At 36.3% G+C, this 18145-nt stretch overlaps 1 protein-coding gene across 11 annotated transcripts in view; it reads right to left on the bottom strand.

Moving 5' to 3' along the window:
- Positions 1-1093: 1093 nt before the first annotated feature.
- CLOCK (clock circadian regulator) overlaps positions 1094-18145 on the bottom strand; it is a 114694-nt gene continuing 97642 nt past the window's right edge. For 10 of the 11 annotated variants that reach the window (XM_008993337.5, XM_078367222.1, XM_017970558.5 and 7 more), the window contains 4 exons: positions 16907-17116; positions 15746-15948; positions 11665-11932; positions 1094-8691 (listed from right to left, as the gene is read on the bottom strand). In XM_008993337.5, the coding sequence (XP_008991585.3) occupies positions 8512-8691; positions 11665-11932; positions 15746-15948; positions 16907-17116 (861 nt within the window). In that variant the 3' untranslated portion in view covers positions 1094-8511. Of the gene's footprint in view, positions 8692-11357; positions 11933-15745; positions 15949-16906; positions 17117-18145 lie in introns of all 11 variants that reach the window. The other variant, XR_013533119.1, reaches the window with a different exon arrangement.

The raw sequence follows: 18145 nt of genomic DNA, 5'->3' as shown, positions 1-18145 counted from the left end.
ATATATATGAGTATTGATAGACCAATTTCTAAAGCTGATGTAAAAACACTGATAAATATTTGAGATATGCCTAAAGTAGCTAAACAGGAGCCAGGCATTGTTGTCACCCTTACAGTTCTGTGAGGTAATAGGTACTAATATAAGGTTAAAAAAGAAAAAAGTAACTCACCCAAGGTTATATGGTAGAGTCACACCAGGCAGTTTAATTCCAGAGCCTGACATCGATTCATTATGCTAAGACTACCTCATATTTTCATAGCAACCTCAGTCGTCACTGTCATTTGAGTATGTTCTGACTTGACTGCTTCTCCACCCAAGTAGCGTAACAGCTGCTTTCCCTCAGCCTTTTATATTCTAGAATCATATGCAGTAGCACTCCCATTAATAGCCTCTCTAAACTGCAGGACAATTTCTACAGGAACTTCCATGTTTTTTGTGTGACGTATAATAAAAGACCCAGAGCAAATCAGGTTTATGAGCTACTTCAAAGGTCTGACAATGTATAGTAGTTTGCAATTGGAAGAGACTGTGAAAGAACCCAGTTCATCACCCAGCACTGTAGCACGCGACAGTTGTCCTACATGGTAACTGTGAGGTAGGTAGATAGCTACTACTGTGAAAAGATCTAAGAGAGGTCCTCCGCTAAAAAGTAGCTTTTAAATGGCAAGTTAGAAGTAGCACGTGTTGATCAAAAAAGTCATATTTGTAAATTTCAGAGTTCTCTGCTATAAGAAGTGTGTATCGTAGGGTAGAAAACATGTCTGTGGATTAAGATAAACTCTGTGGTTAGACACCCCTATGTTGCCTTATATTATTATAAGGAATGAGGAATTCTCACTAATACAGTTTTTCTAAAAACAGAAGAGACAGTCCTTGTCAAGAGTAGCTGGTACCATCAAAGCCTAATCTCAGTTCAGGTAGCTTGGTCCCAGTACTGGCTTCATATGTGAATAACAGCAATAACTGGCTTCATACCACAATCTTGTAGCAGAACGTAATTCCTCTCAGAATTCAGTGTCAGACCTAGGGCTACAAGGTAAAAATTGCTACTGCAATTAGGCTCCATTGTTGAATAAAAGAAAGGGAAATGTCATTGATAGTGATCTTAAAATATTTAATAGTCTTTCTTTAAAATCCAAAATGTGATTCTTACAAGTAATGTGCCACATGAAGCAGGTGTTATTTTTTGAGAAATGCAGGTGATACTGAAAAACACAGCACTGAGGTATTTTTTATTTTTAAAATTGAAGAAGGAAACAAAGTCTGGATCTAATTATTTTTAAATTTACAAAAAAAACTGCTACTGCTTGGCTCTTCTGCTATAATTTTAGGTTCTGAATACATGACAAGAGTATGGGAAAGAGCAGAATAATATAGTACACGCAGTTTTAAAAGCTATGCACATCATAACCTGGAATAATGATTACACAGCAAGAGGCCTGAGTGGAGGTAGGCTAACGACACATTTTGACTTTCTCCTCAAAGGATTGCTTTGAAAAACAAGTGTAACCAATTGTTACACCAAATTAAAGTGGCAATATTAAATCGGTAACAAAACAATCCACATATTTTATACAATACTGTATTTCCAAACATACATAGGTCATGAAAATCAGAGAACCTAATATAGCACCGTTGAAACCATTCAATATCCCTCATGTGTCTATGCAATTTAGAATTCTGGCAGAAGACAACACCTGGAAAATGTCCGTTTCAATCTCTGTAAATCAGTTTGGATTTCAATTAAATGTTTTTCTAAGTAAAAGTTATTCTTATTTCAAGATCAATTAGCCATTTTTAGCTCCACCGTTTTGGAAGTAGAAATGATGGGCTACATCTACTTTTTAATTTAAAACCAAGAACCAAGCAGTAAGGACAGCAATGTCAAGAATATCACATTGAGAACCACAAAGAACATTATAAAGATTTTGGTGCATGTTTTTTACAACTACCAACTGAGGTTAACAATGAAAAGTTTACAAAGATAAAAGTTTTTGTGTTTTTTTGCACTGACTGGTTTCAATAATACAGCACTGAATTTAACTCATCTTTGGGCTTCAATCTTTACATAGAGTGAATATGAAAGTGCCATACTGAGGCCTTCCCCAACTTATACCATAGTAAAGATTTCAAAATCATTCTAGAATGGTCTAAACGATAGTTGCTCTGGCTGACATATCTTTTTTTTTTTTTTAAAAAAAGACATTTCCTGGCCAGTTTTTTTGCTTGAAGATGATTGGTTATACAAGACATCAATCTGAAGGTAACCACTTACTTTAACTTTTTAGCACTGGCACAATCATTGCCAGAAGTGAACTTGTACTAGTCCAAGCCAACTCAAAAACACACATTATAAACACCTGAATGTCACTTTTAAAAGCGATGTCACAGTTTGTTTTCTAAGAAATTTAAAAGCATTTATTTGAAAACACTATTTTCAGTTTAACCCTCAGAGTTAAGAAATATTTTTTAGATCATTAAATTCAATTGTGGTTGACGTGCTTTAATTACCATTCTCTAAGTTGTGTGCTGTACCTGGCCTGTGGGGCTCCATAGCTTCTCTGAGTCCTAAAGTGGAGGATTCTGTTCCAATGCATGTGAGTAAGAAGGATCCTCAAAATGTCTAGGCTTCCAATATTCCAGCACTGCTTTATCTGGCAGTGCTGCGTATGAAAATTTTATTTTGTTTTCCAAGGACCAAGCAACATGACACTATATTAAAGACAACAAACATTTTTTGTAGCAGTTTTCAGTCTGTATACATTATTCCACCAACTTTAAGAACTTTAAATGGATTTTAATATGGATATGATAATGACAGCCATTTAAAGATGCTATTTCTTTTACTAATGTTTTCCCAAATGGGCAAAATAGAGGGACTGTGTGTCCATCATACTGGCCTTTGGCTGTGTTGGGGAAGTAATCATACAAAAAGTGCCCATAAAACAGAGAAGGCAGCAAGTGAAACTAGAAAAAGGTTGGAACCATATGAAGCAGATTTAAAAGGAGTATTTTTAAATTTATTTCTTACATGATTTCAAGACAGGAGGGAAGTGCAGGGGCATCTGGAGTTGGGCCCTCCACTGCTGTCCTGAAGTAAAGCAGATTCAAACTGTCCATAAAGATTATCATGAGGGCTAGTGACTTACTGTACCTCAAATCAGACTCAGTTCTCTAAGTAGATTATGGTGAAAAACAAAACGAACCACAAATTAAATACATGACACTAAAATCACTTTGATGAGAAAACAACACACATTTTAAAATATAAATAAATACATTTAGCCATTTTTATTCAAGAACCCCAGAGAACTGCTTTCAAAGAAAATACTTCTTTGAACCCCTTTCTAAATTCCTTCATAAATACTTACTAGTTTGATTGTCACTTAATGCAGCACCTCAGTGTTTGCTGGTGGTGGTGATGGAATTTCACATAATAGTCTCCATAAATTATATCCTATTCCACTAAATAATGTTTCCCTGAGGAAACCCAAGCAGCTTATAAAATACTGCTGAACACTCACAACAAAACCTGTGAAGTATTTTATTTAAGAAAAAAAAGGAATGTAGTGTTATGACAGGGGAAAACTATGCAAAACAGTCACATGGAAAGAAAGTATTTTAATTTTTAAAATCCAAGTTTGTTTAATTTCTTGTGAACTGTTCAACACTGTTTTAAATATCCTGAATAACTGTACCAACAAAATTCATCCCCAGTGTTTCCACAGGAGACATTAAAATTAAAAATCAAATTATACTCTTTTTTTCCCTTGACCAAGTAGTCTTTTTCTCAGTCCTTTTTGTGCAAAAATAGTACAAGAGCAATTCAAATGGAAATGCTGAAATGACATGCTAACATTTCAGGGCACATTTAAAACACTCAGAATAATTCTTGAAATTATTCTAAAATATTACTAGCAGTCACTTTTAGATTAGTTCTGTACATCTACTCACACGGATGCAATTTTCCTAGACCTCTGAAAATTAAACAGGCTCATTGGTCTCTTTTGGTGTCCACACAATAGGCAAGATAGGTTTACAATAGTGTTTAAATCAAACTAGGCATCTACAATCTCCTGACTCCACCACATTCAAAACAAAAGTCAAAGTTCATTTGGCTGTCTTGAAATCACTCCCATAAACCAACTACGGTTCACCGGATCTAAACATTTCTCAGAAATGTGTCATTTTATATAATTTCACCTAAGTGATGATTTGGGGATCCTTTAGAAATGGTTAACGCCTAAGAACTTTATCAAAATGAGTAATTGGAATAAAGTGCTTGTTATATTTCAAAATGATGCTTTTAGACTGTGGTATGTTTGTTTTAAAGGTGTGTGCTATTCTTTCCGTAAAGGATCCCCAGGCATGAGAGTTGGATCTTCTCACCTGTCTCATAAAGCAGCAGCACTATCTTTTGGTAGGCTGACGATAGGCACATTACCCATGCGGATGAGGCTATACTAGTGCTATGGCAAAAGGGGAAGTAAATTAGAAAAGTGGGAGGCATGTAGAGGGTTCCTATTATACTCAGTTATATACAAATATATTAAATATACTATAAAAATAGTCGATTCTATTCCTTTGCAATTACTTCAGAAGCTCCTTTTAGAAGAATGCTCACCCAATCCAAACTTAAAAGGTTCTCTCTCTCCAAACACTTAAAATGGCAAGTGCCTTGTGCTGTTTCTTCTCTACCATTCAAAAATCCCAATCAGCTTACTCCTGGCAATATTCACTCAGCAACATTAATATCCAGTGTTAACCCCTTCCAACAGGGACTCCTGTGGGATTCAGACAGGGCCACAGGTAATTGGAAAGGTTATAGACTTGAATGAGTTTTACACAAATATTCTTCAACAAACTTTCTATTACCAAAGAAACAGAAAAAAGAAATACTAAAGTAAAATGCTATTTGCATTCCACTTTTAAAAAGATTGCCTCAATATAGTGGAAACATTTTAAAACATGTTGAGTAATACCCAGTTTAAAAGAATTTTCACTTGTCTGCGCAGAGTACTTACTATTTTATAAGGATCCCTTTCTAAGGCTTCTTGAACAAGGCTTCTTCTCCCTTAAACAAAGTGCTCTTGATAGAGCTGGACTGCTGCAGCAGTGCTCCTAACGTCAAGCAGACTGCTTTAAGGCAATGACCAACAACTATAGCACTCCTGAAGAATCCAAACATTTTCACTATTCTGCACTGAATATTCCATAACGAACTATTCAAAATCACTGGCATCTTTTTATTACTAATACATTCCTAAGCCAGATACAAATGACAAAGGAGAGCACAGCACTCTCAAGTTACCCCCAAAATTTGGGATGCTCGGAGGCCAGACCACACTATTTACTCAACATGCTACCTGCATCTCCCACACTTGTTCCTCCAATATGTTCCATTCAAAAAATGGATACTTTTCAAGTGTCTGGGTTCTTCTCACATTAGTTAAGCAATACTGACTCCAGTACCATGATAACTCCAAGTCCAAAGCATGGTAACTGCAGAGTAGCTAGCATTTTTCATGAGCCTCAATGGTTTCTTACCTAAAAAGTACCACCCAGAATCAATGTTTTTAAGAAAAATGAATATCTGAGAGTAACGCAGAGGGAAGATTTTTTTTAAAGAAGCTGGAAGGTGTTTCTATTTGGTATCTTTAAATCACAGATTATGGATTTTAACTTACAGCTTTGGCTATAGATATGAATGAAGAACAGACACTGCTGAATCTTCACTTGTGAATGCTCAAGTTTCGTGAGGTGGGGGGTGGGTGGGATAGCTTTGCAACCCAAATTTAAGAGAAGAAGGAGGAAAACAAACAGCATTTAAGAGGCTGCTTTCCACCATTTCAGACTGACAGAAAAGCAGCTAGCTGCTCCTTTAAATTAGCAATGGTTAATTCCAAGCAGTAAAAAAGATGAGCTATGAAGAGCAATAAGAATTATAAAGGAAAAATGTAATCCCCCCCGCCCAACTATTTGTGGAGATGGGAAATACTTGAAGGGGCTGGAGTAGGACAATGTGAGTAAACAGTTTCTATGTTTACCTGGGGCTTGTCTTACTTATGCTTTGCTGCTGCCAACCTAACTATGTAGTACTCACAGTTTTTTTAAGTACAATATGTAGAGGATAGGCCTTAATATAATTGTTTTTCATATCTTTTGTTAGCTAAATCCCTATCACTAGGTATTGCCAATTAACAAATGAGGCACAACTCAGATATATATGGAATGGCTTAAGGTTAAGAAAGGCAATTTGAAAGGGGAGAGAAACAACCCTATTGCCATATCCTACAACATCCACCTTGTCTATATGTGCATATGGTCACGTATATACATTTTCTGACAACTATTCTTGATATTCATGGGAATGTCGGAAATCTCTATTGGATGGTCAATTAGCTAGAAGAGCTCCTTGATATGTTGATTACTAATTGGTATCTATTCACACTTCTTTTGTAGAAGGGTAAGTAGCAATTTTCTTTGTTTTCTTTTTCAACATTAATGTTCAAATTAATTGTGGCCAGGTAGAATTTTTTGCAGAAAGACAAAGTGTATGCCTTAAGGATAACAGCAGAGGACAGAGAAGTCTTGCGAACTGGCTTTGTGTTCCCCTGACCTCTTTACCTAGCAATTCTGCATTAGATTATTTTCATTATTCAGAACCTTTTCTGTTGAACAACCTCAACTCTGTTACACATTTTCTTTTGAGATCAATTTTGATTTATTACACTTGTCCTTCCTTTCCTCAGTAATAACTTTTTATATTCTAATAAGGTATTTTCTACTAATTTTTTGTTCTATCACTATAAATTTTATTAGAACCATAAAATCTATAAAATGCTTTTTAAAATGTATGTAACTGGTATTAGAATTTATTACTTTTAGAATATGATATTGCCAAAGGAAATCTTAGTTCACGTTTAGAAGGCATGTGAGTTACAATATTCTAGTGTGGTAGTGAAAGCATAGCCAAATCTACCCCTTCTTTTTTCTTTGTAGGAATATCAAGATCATACTGAGCAAATATTTACTGGCAATTCTTAAATGACTATTTAACTTTAAAGAAAAATGCTGATTTAGGAAACAATTTTAAGATCACATTAATAACTATTGATAGTGTTAGGTTGTCATCTTTTATTTCTAAATTATTTGTACCTCCAGTCCAAGAGACTGATAGCAGTCTTCAAAGGAACTTACTAGGAGAATAATAATGACACTGACACCCACATGCTGTTAAAAATGTACTAAGGTTTCAAAACTGCTACAGAAACCAGACAATGAGTTCAAGATGGTGAGTTATCACCTGAATTAAAATCAAGGCACTATGGGGTGTTTTCCCCTCAAATAACCCTGAATCATTTCTGACTAAAAGAAGCATTGAAATTGTGAAGGATAATAAAAAAGATTTCAACAAATCCCAAAAGTTAAAATTCCCATGATTGAGAATGTTAAAAAGTGCCTAAGATGTTTTGTGTGCAAATTTTACCTCTATAACTGAAACATTCTTGAAATTACTTTCAGGCTTGTTGAAAACCATTTACACAAATATTTCCAACTATGAACTATATCAAAATATGCAATCAAGACTCCCAACCACCTAAAATAAAGCAGTGCAAATCCTATTTTCAAACATAATTGAAAAATAATGAAATGAGGGATATTTCTGAATAACTTGAAAATCCTGTTGTATCAATAATTTAACCTGAAAAAAAAAATCCATTCCCAGCAGCACATCATACCTCACTGAACAAACTGTGACATCACAGCCAAAGTATGAACAAAAAAACTTGTGCCCCGGAAAAGTGAATAGAACACTACTGTGTTGTAAACAAAAGGAAAAACAGAGGATGGATCAGTTTGCACATGGTGTCAGAATCTCAGGAAAGGTGCTCATACCTGTAAGGAAGAGATAACACTTTCATGCAGCATACAAAATGTTTTGCTTTCTCTCCTTTTATCCAGACATACACATATTTTTACATCATCTGTACATAGAGAATTTACCTATACAACATTCTGAAAGTAATTACTGTTCCATCATTATCTGAAAAGGGGGAGGGGGTAGCTACCAAGTCTACTGGACTGTCTTCATGGCATCATTGTAAGCAAACCCCTGACATGGCAGTGGTATGTCCTCTCTAACATTTGATAAGAGGCACAGAACCACTAAAAGTTACTAACATTATTAGTGCCTTTCTGATTCACTGGAGGTCATTTCATAGCTGAGCTTAACATTTGGCAATATATTCTTTTTCCATCAAAAAAATCCAGGCAACTAAAACAGTGTCAGAATTGGCTATGCCCCTATGATTACCTCCTGCTGGCTGGTATTTAATGTACATCTGTAGCACTAGGCAGCATTTCTCTGCCAACTAATTCCAGGAACTAGAACACTCAATACTGCATCTCATGAAACTGCTGGAACTTTTCCTCTTTTTCCTCAGGTCATTTGAGTAATTCTTAATGGGCCATCCCTTTCCTCCCTTGATGTCAGAGAGGAAGCACGTGCTACTGTGGTTGAACCTTGGAAGGGTCGGGCAAGCTGTCAGTCCTGTGCCGGCTGAGTTGCTGCTGTTGCTGAGACTGATGTTGCTGGTGATGTGACTGAGGGAAGGTGCTCTGTTGTAGAGGAAATGCAGCAGAGAGGATGAGCTGAGTTGAGGGATTCCCATGGAGCAACCTAGAAGTCTAAAAAACAAATGCATTATGCAGCATTGCTTTACTCCCTTTATGCCACCCACATAAGATTTACTCACACTCTATCCTGTCCATAGGGATAAAATCCTTAAAATTCTACATAATGCATATCATTTTTGCTCTCTGGTTTAAAAATTATACTTTGGAAAATGCTTATGAGGGTATGAGAGAGTTTCATTTTTTAAAGGGATCCAAGCTGCAGATTTTATGGTATTCTAGCAATCTGTATCTTGAGCCAAATCACATGTTCTTTCATTTTAGCAATCTGTATCTTGAGCCAAATCACATGTTCTTTCATTTTCTGTCCTAGAGACCCATATTTTAAATTATAAAATTTTAGTATAGTTATGACTATATGAAAAACAAATACTCTGAGGCCAAATAGACAATGCCTTCTGCACACAGGTTTGCTCAGCTGGCAAGAGCATCACACAGTTAAGTGGCCAGGAGCGTGGGCCCAGAGGTAGACTGAATGGTTCAAACTTGGGCTGCCCTACTTACCACATGTGTGACCTGGTCAAGCTGTTTACTTCTCTGGGCCTCAGTTTCTTTCTTTACAAAATAGGATTAACAGTGCCTACCACATTGAGTTCTTAATAAAGATTAAATATTAATATTATTTAAAAGCACCATAAATATGAAGGCAAATTTGGAGCCATAGGTCTCATAAGAGGCAGTGTGGTATAAAGAAAAACAAAACAAAATGACAAAAGGCACAGGGTTTGCAGGCAGAAGCCCTGCATTTGAGTTTTGCTCTGCCATTTACATTAAGTAAGCGTGTGACTTTGGGCAAGACTCAAATATATGAGCCTCAGTTCCTTTCACTAAATTTTTACTTCTGACATACTGTCCTTATAACTCGTGGATACAAAAATGCAGTGGAAAACAAGTAAATTTTTATAGTGAAAGTCCCTCCCCATTACTGAGAGTACAACTTGATGCAGGGTTCTTAACTTCAAAATTGATCTGTGGTGGGCGATTTCTGCAAATGTATATGAAAGAAACATGCAAAATCACACACACATAAGAACAAATCCTTGACAACCCTTAAAGACTACTACACTTTGTCAAGGACAGAGTGTTCTCTCTCTGTTATTAGGAAAAGCTGTATAAGGCAAAGACTTCAGTATGCTTATGAGCCTTATAAGATTATAACAGGAGCATGCTTTGGAACTAGGTATTACACGATTTACAAAAGCCAAAGTGTTCACTACCCACATACAAGTGCATTTATGAGGGCTGTTGCTGGTCTTTTTTCTTTGTGGGTCCTATGTCTTTGGGATGCCATTTTATTTATTTATTTTCTGAGAATGTTCATTATTATTATTTTTTTTTTTTTGAGATTAAGTTTTGCTCTTGTTGCACAGGCTGGAGTGCAATGGAATGATCTTGGCTCACCACAACCTCTGCCTCCCAGGTTCAAGTGATTCTCCTGCCTGAACCTCCTGAGTAGCTGGGATTTCAGGCGCATGCCACCATGCCAGGCTAAATTTTTGTGTTTTTAGTAGAGACTGAGTTTCACCATGTTGGTCAGGCTGGTCTCAAACTCCCAACCTCAGGTGATCCGCCCGCCTCGGCATCCCAAAATGCTGGGATTTACAGGTGTGAGCCACCGCAACCGGCCGAGAATGTTGATTCTTTTAAGGGTCTTTGTTCCTTGACAAACTTAGAATACTGAGACGTTAAGGCAAGTCCTCTCCTTTTTTAAGCTTTTGCTTAATTCTCATTGGATATATTTTCCCTACATAACAATTCAGAACTTGTTTTAAATTCTTGTTATGACTTTATTTGTAATAGTAGCTACTCCAGTTATGTCTGCAGCACAGGCTTAGGGTCTAAGAGACTGTTAGGACTCTCAGATAATTAGGAAACTAGCCTGTTTCAGTTTTCCACATCACAAAGACAAGGATTATATTTCGACCAGGACACAAAGGGTGACAAGTTAAGACTGTATTTATGCCTGAATACAGAGTACAAAAATCACATCACATGTTGTATAACTTAAATTGATGGTATGTGCCTGGCCTAGATGAAGTGGTCTCTAGTACACATCCAGGTTAGCCTCCATTCAAAATTGCTCTTAGGAGAAAAGTTGGATTTCTAGTAAAGATCCTGAGGTCCAGATAAGGGTTTTGTTGATTTCTCTGCTGAGAATCCTGTCCTAGTCACTTTCTTCTGTATCTTATAGATAAGGAGAGCCTGTCTGATTTACCTCCATATCTGTGTCTATATTTTGGCTAATCCAAATGTCTATTACATTTGTCAATATAGTGGTCACAAATAACAGCCAGCTATGTGCCTTCTCTTATATTCAGTGATTTGCAAACATTATTGTTCCATGAGGTATTAACTATTATGACCTCCACTTTACAGGTGATGTTTAGCAAGAGTAAGCAACCTGCCAAAGGTTACGCAGTACATGGTGCAGCAGTGACTCAACCCAAGAGCAGCTGGACTTTACAGCTCAAGTTGTTAGCTATGACGTATATATTTCTACAGTATTTCTCCTCTGATATTAATTTATAACTGAAAACTTGTAATAAGATTGAATTAAACAAAATAATTTAAGATGATACCTATACTAGTAAAAAGAAATCCCTGCTCTGTATAGAGAAGAATTTATGGTTGGCTAGAAAAAAAGAGGAGAAAAGAGGTACCTTTGCTTAAATTCCAGAAACTCTAGCCAGAGACTGAGAAAACAGGTGGGCAGGAAGTAGGCCACTCACTCTATCCAGCAGTTCTGATAATCGCACATGCCCAAAGGCAGGACTAAAGTCTTCCCAAGACTAGCTAGGGAAGAAAAAAATCACGACCAGGACAAGCTTTCTATCTTTGTAGAGATTTAAACTGTACAATAAGCTTTTGTGAATTTTTCACATCACTCACAAAACTGTTCACTTAATGCTTAATTTCATTACATGAAAGTAAATGGGTTTGAAGCAGCTTCCCCATGGAAAGAATTACCTGTAAAAACTGTTGCGGTGGCTGGGTCAGCTGAGCCTGAGATGGTTGCTGAACTGAAGTGAGCTGCTGCTCCTGGGAGCTCTGCTGCTGCTGCTGCTGCTGCTGCTGCTGTGTTACTGACAATGTCTGTGACTGTTGCTGTTGTGTAGCAAAAGTAGGATATGCAGTCACCACCTGGCCCATGAGCATAGTACTAGGTACCATGACTGCCCCACAAGCTACAGGAGCAGTCACTAATTTGGTCACAAGTTGTTGACCTTGAGAAAATCTGTTAGAAGAAAGAAGGAAAACAATGGAGTCCAAAGTACAAGGTATACATCATAAAAGGCAGTGGAGTGAATACTTTTCTAAGATAATACCCAATTATAATGCCAATTTAGTTTTTCAAAGTCTGTATATGCCTATTTTGTTTCATTTTAAAAGATTCCCTTTGGTATAACAGTAAAACAAAAAAAGTAATACAGCAAAATCAACATATAACAAAAATACAAAATGTTTTTGGATATCGCATTCAAAAGAATGAAGTTAGATCCTTACCTCACATCATAGACAAAAATTAACTTGAAATGGACCAAAGACCAAAACATAAGAGCTAATGCTATTAAACTCTTAGAAAAAACACAGGGGGGAGGCTTCATGACTTTGGATTTAGCAATAATTTCTTGGATATGATACCAAAAGTACAGGCAACAAAAGAACAGATAAACTGGACTACATCAGATTAAAAACTTGTGAATCAAAGGGCACTATCAACAGAGTAATAAGGCAACCCACAGATGGGAGAAAATATCTGCAGATCATCTATCTGATAAGGGATTAATAACCAGAATGTCTAAGAGCTCCTTCAACTCACCAACAATCAACCCAATTAAAAAAATGGGCAAAGGTCAAACCTGAATAAACATTTTTCCAAAGAAGATACACAAATGGCTCATAAGCACATGAAAAGGTGTTCAACATCACTAATCATCAGAGAAATGCAAATCAAAATCATCAGACACTACTTTATACCCATCAGGATGGCAATTATAAAAAACAAACAACAAAATGAACAGTGTTCGTAAGCAAGTGGAGAAACCCTTGTGCAGTGCTGGTGGGAATGTAAAAATGGTGCAGCCACTATGAAAAACAGTATGCAGTTCCTCAAAAAAGTTACTACAGAATTACCATATGAAGGAATTCCACTTCTGCTTATATACCCACTCCCCTCCCCGCCATGAAAGCAGGGACTCAAAAAGATATTTGTACACCCATAACCATAAGCAGTGTTATTCACAAAAGCCAAAAAGTGGAAGTAACCCAAGACTCCATTGACAGAATTAATAAGCAAAACACAGTAGAGTGGAACATGGCCTAGCCTTGAAAAGGAAAGAAATTCTGACAATTTGCCGTAACATGGATGAACCCTGAGAACATTATCCTAAGTGAAATAAGTCATTCACAAAAGGACAAATACTGTATGATTCCATTTATATGAGGGACTTATAGTAGTCAAATTTACAGGGACAGAAAATAGAATGGTGGCTGCCAAGCACTGGAGAGAGAATGGGAAACTTGTATAATGGATATGGAGTTTCTGTTTAGGAAGATGAAAAAATTTCTGGAGATGGTTAGGGGAGATGGTAACAATCATGAGAATCTACTCAATGACAATGAACTGTATACTTTAAAATGGTTAACACGGTAACTTTTATGTCATTTATATTTTTCCACAATAAAACATTTTAAAAATATATAAAAAATTTTTCTTTTTATAAAATTACTAGGTACTTGGAATCAGATATATATGACACATGATTCATGTTCTACATTGGCACAGTTCATGAATAAATATAAAGCTATCATAATGTAATTTTTTAAACTCTAGGATTATAGAAGAGATTTACACAAAAATGTATCTTAGGAATTTGACATTCTAACAATGAATAAAACTCCTCTCAATTTATGAATTTATCAATGCAGCAGTGTCCACTGGGCTAAAATTCATTATTTTTTCCCTCTTTCCCTGCTTCCTTTTTCTTTTTGAAGTGAAAGAACAATAACAAAAAAAAAAAAAATGATGCTTCTTTGTAAACAATATTATTTCCATTTGCCTTTTCTGTGAAATGAAGTTAGTTTATAACACTGGCCATTTCAGTGAGATATGACCCTAATATAGATGTGGCATGACATAACTGCACTTACAAACTGTTTAAAGTTTATAACAATATTATACTTAGTACAGAGACATACTTTATTATTTATGTTCCACAAGATGAAATAATTTTATTTCAAATCCATGTCAGATCTTGAAAATAAAATACTGTATTTTATATGCTATACAACCAAATACTTTAATGCAAAACAAAAAAAGAATTAAAATTATCCATATTAAGCCCAAAGAAAATATTTACAAAGTACACTTAGTCACAGAAGTGCTAAGTGCTATTTCTCTTAATCTTAAATGAAATTAACACTTGTATGAGCCCATGGTTCACTGGTGTGATAAGAACATTTTCTTTAATCTGCTTGCGCCTCACACTTCTGCAGCTTTGTATACACAACTCCCTCTGTCCAGAATGCCTCCCTAGATTCTGTGACACACCCACACCCAAAGCCAAGCTCTTGATGAGTCAGGGCAAGTATCTCTGCCTGTGTAAAGCTTTCCTGACCATACTATTCACCTGCTTGCCTCAACCCATGAAACTGCTCACTTCCTCCTTTCTCAAGACCTCTAAAGTATTCATCACACCAAACAATACTGATTTGTTTAAGCTTTTACTAGTCTGGTCTTTCCTTTGGGGAAGGAATGATGCCATACTTATCTAGGTAGACCATCAAATGTTTGCTAAGATATAGTTTCTGTCCCCACTCAAAAGACAGATGTTCAGGGAAATGCAACTTAAAACCACAATGAAATATCACCTTATTCCAGCCAGACTGGCCATTACTAAAAAATCAAAATATGTTGGCACAGATGTGGTGAAAAGTGAACATTTACACATTGCTGGTGGGAATGTGAGATTTCTTAAAGGACTACAAATAGATCTCCCATTTGATCCAGCAATCCCATACTGGGTATCTACTCAAAGGAAAACAAGTCATTGTATCAAAAAGACACCTGTGTACATATGTTTATCACCGTACAATTCATAATTCCAAAGATATGGAATCAACCTAAGTGCCCATCAACCAATCAGTGGAGAAAGAAAATGTGGTATGTATCTATCATGTACTCAGCCACGAAACAAGAATACTGTATTTTGCAGCAACTTGGATGGAGCTGGAGGCCATTATTCTAAGTGAAGTAACTCAGGAATGGAAAACCAAATCCCATATACTCTCACTTGTAAGTGGGAGCTAAACTATGGGTACAGCAAAGGCATACAGAGTGATATAATAGACTTTGGAGGAGGATGGTGGGGGTGAGGGATTAAAAAACTACATATTGGATAGAATGTGTACTCCTCAGGTGATCAGTACACTCAAATTAAGTCACAGATAGTTGTTTTTCCAAAGCAGTCCACAAAACCTTCCTGTAATTTATGTTTAAGGCACTTGAGCTTTGAAATCAAGACATCAAGGTCTGTGTTCAGTTCCCCTTCCTCATCACCTTAACTAGATACAGACCCATTGGCTAATTACTAAAAACCCACTTTTTTCTTATCTGGGAAAATAAAAGAAGACCCTTATGTACATTTTCTTTTAATAAATGAGAATTTGAGATAACGTATTTTTTTGAGCATTTAACAAACTGAAAAAAGGTAAGCGACCTAACCATTGTTACTACATGGCATAGCATCTATATTGAAAAGACAAAAGCTTCACAGTGACACAGAACCTGTCATAAGCCTTTTGTAAGAGTGTGTGCTGTAGAATTTGTATTCTATAATATTTTGTAGCATATTTTTGGGCAAGAAACAAAATTTGTTGTTATCCTCTAATTATGAAGTCTTTTAACAATGAATACGTTGTGTTTTTATTCCAAATTTAAGAATACTGGCTGCAGTGAGCAACACATTAAAATCACATTAAAAAATCAAATTATTGTTTTCTAATCAGTTTACAATTTTGAAAATAACAAATGAAATACGACAACTACCTTATCTGCCTGTCCTGAGTGAACGTAGTTACGGCAGCACTCTGGGTGCTGTTTTGTGGCATACTAGATGGAATCTGGACCATGCTTCCGGCGGCAGGCTGAGAAATCACCATAGTGTTATACAGTGGGGCTGTAAGAGTGCTCTGTGTCTGACTGGGTAGAGATGTTTGCTGACTATGCCCACCTAGGACATTTTGTTGACTCTGTTAAAAAAAAAAAAGGGAGATTTTGTAGACAGATGAACTGAAAATAATTACTTGGGAATTATGCTAGAACTCATCATTCTAACAATATGACAGAGAAGGAAGTGGCAGGATATATTACTCTGGGAGAAATATAACCACAAAGGAATGACTTGTAGTAACTGAGAATTAATTAGTCTTAAATATCTGCTTGAAGGCAAGCTTTGACTTTAGAAAGGAGTGTGATTGTAATAGAGATGATATAAAATATACACAAAGAAATTTCTGTTAAATGCCCAAAGTGAATGACTAATTAGTGGGCATTTTTATATTTTTCATTTAAATCCTTGGGATTTATACTCACAGATGTACAGTAATTACCAACATTTTTTGGAATATTCAGTAAGCCATTACTGCCCTCCAACCCCCGCAACAGTCTATTCTGCACATATGGGAATAGGCTTTCTGGTCTGCCTCTTTTGCAAGTCATACCTTAACATACAGAAAAAGTCTAAGAACTTCCAAAACTTGGTGTTACTATTAGACTACAGCTTTAAACAGACTGTGACATACTTTAAAGCTCAGCCTGGTGTGATGGCTCACGCCTGTAATCTCAGCACTTTGGGAGGCCGAGGTAGGCAGATGATCTGAAGTCAGGAGTTTGAGACCAGCCTAGCCAACATGGTGAAACCCCATCTCTACTAAAAATACAAAAATTAGCTTGGCGTGGTGGTGGGCACCTGTAATCCCAGCTACTTGGGAGGCTGAAGCCAGGAGGCGAAGGTGGCAGTGAAAAACAAAAGCTGATACTAACATAATTTGCACGAAATATTTAATGATCACTCTCAATACTATACTTTCTATATAATATTTACAATTTTGAAATATATTTTATCATTAGAGTTTGATTTCTGTCTCAGCAAGAGTGTACATTTCAAGTGCTGATCACTCCATAGCCTGCTGTGCTCAGTAAAATTACCTGAGTTGATGTACTCTGCAAAGTCTGTTGTTGTATCATGTGCTGAGTTGTGCCAATATGTCCAGTATTCATTCCACTTTGAATCTGGTTAGAAGGAACAACCTGGCCTTGCATATTTATAGGTGCAAGTTGCTGGATGTTAGATGAATTTCCAGAAGAAAGTTGAACAGAACCAAAATTCAACCCAGGATTTGACTGTTGCAAAAACATCTTTAAAAAATAAAGATTATGTTAAAATAAGCTTTGTAGATTGAAAAGAATAATAAGAGCATTAAAAAGAAGGCAAAATCAAGCTACAAAGTAAGTTTAAAAAGCAAGTAACAAGATTAAATCACTTTGAAGAATTAGCAATAAATAGTGAACAAAACACGAAGCTTCATATTCAATCTTCAGTTACCTTAATTTTATCATGTTTCCAATCATTGTATAACTCAGTGCTACTCAGTCTGTGGACGACTGGCAGCTTTGTATCACTTAGGATTTATAATTTATAACCTTAGACAGAAGTAGTTTTCACTCCAAGTTTCCCTTTACCAAAGTCATAGTCTCCTAGAGTGGTCTTGCTGGTTGGTCATATAGGACTAATTTGAATTGTACCAACTGGTATCTTAATAAAAATATTACTGATGATTGATTTATAAATTCTGTACCCAAGATGTACCTAAAACTTTATTTAAAATATAATTTTTATATTACGAATTCAAACTTACTAAAATTTGTGGACTGGTTAAAAAAAAGACTGGAGAAACAAGGATGTTGGTAGAAATACCCTCAGGAATGAATAATCTTTAGAGACTGTAAGCATAATGGTCCGAGTCACTACCTGTAGGGGTCTGTCCTGCAGACCTTGACTCAACGATGGATGAATGTTCACTTAGACACAGATTTTTGTCTGTGGCCACTCACAGGCACTTCAGGAGAGTGCTATAAAGAGACAGCAGCTGCCAGCCCTCACAGGCTGGCCAGCCTTTATTGAGCACACATTAAATGACAAAGGCTTTGAGTTAACACCACTTGAGGGCAGTGGTTAAAGGCCAGGATCTGAGGCTTAAAGCAAACACCATTAGTGGGTAATAGCTTTGGTTGACCTCCCCATCAAGAGAGCTATCTGGAATGATTAAAGGTTAATTTTAGGATCACATGAGTAAACAAGTTAGGTAAACTCCTTATATTCCTTTGTTTCTACACTAATTTATTTAACTAAGGGGACAAGGCTGCCTTCAGCCAAGTACTAAAGTG

Source organism: Callithrix jacchus, chromosome 3 (genome assembly GCF_049354715.1).
Source record: "Callithrix jacchus isolate 240 chromosome 3, calJac240_pri, whole genome shotgun sequence".
NCBI classification, from domain to species: Eukaryota; Metazoa; Chordata; class Mammalia; order Primates; family Cebidae; genus Callithrix; species Callithrix jacchus.
The sequence above is the reverse complement of the archived record's forward strand: the minus strand, read 5'-3'. Positions and strand labels throughout refer to the sequence as shown.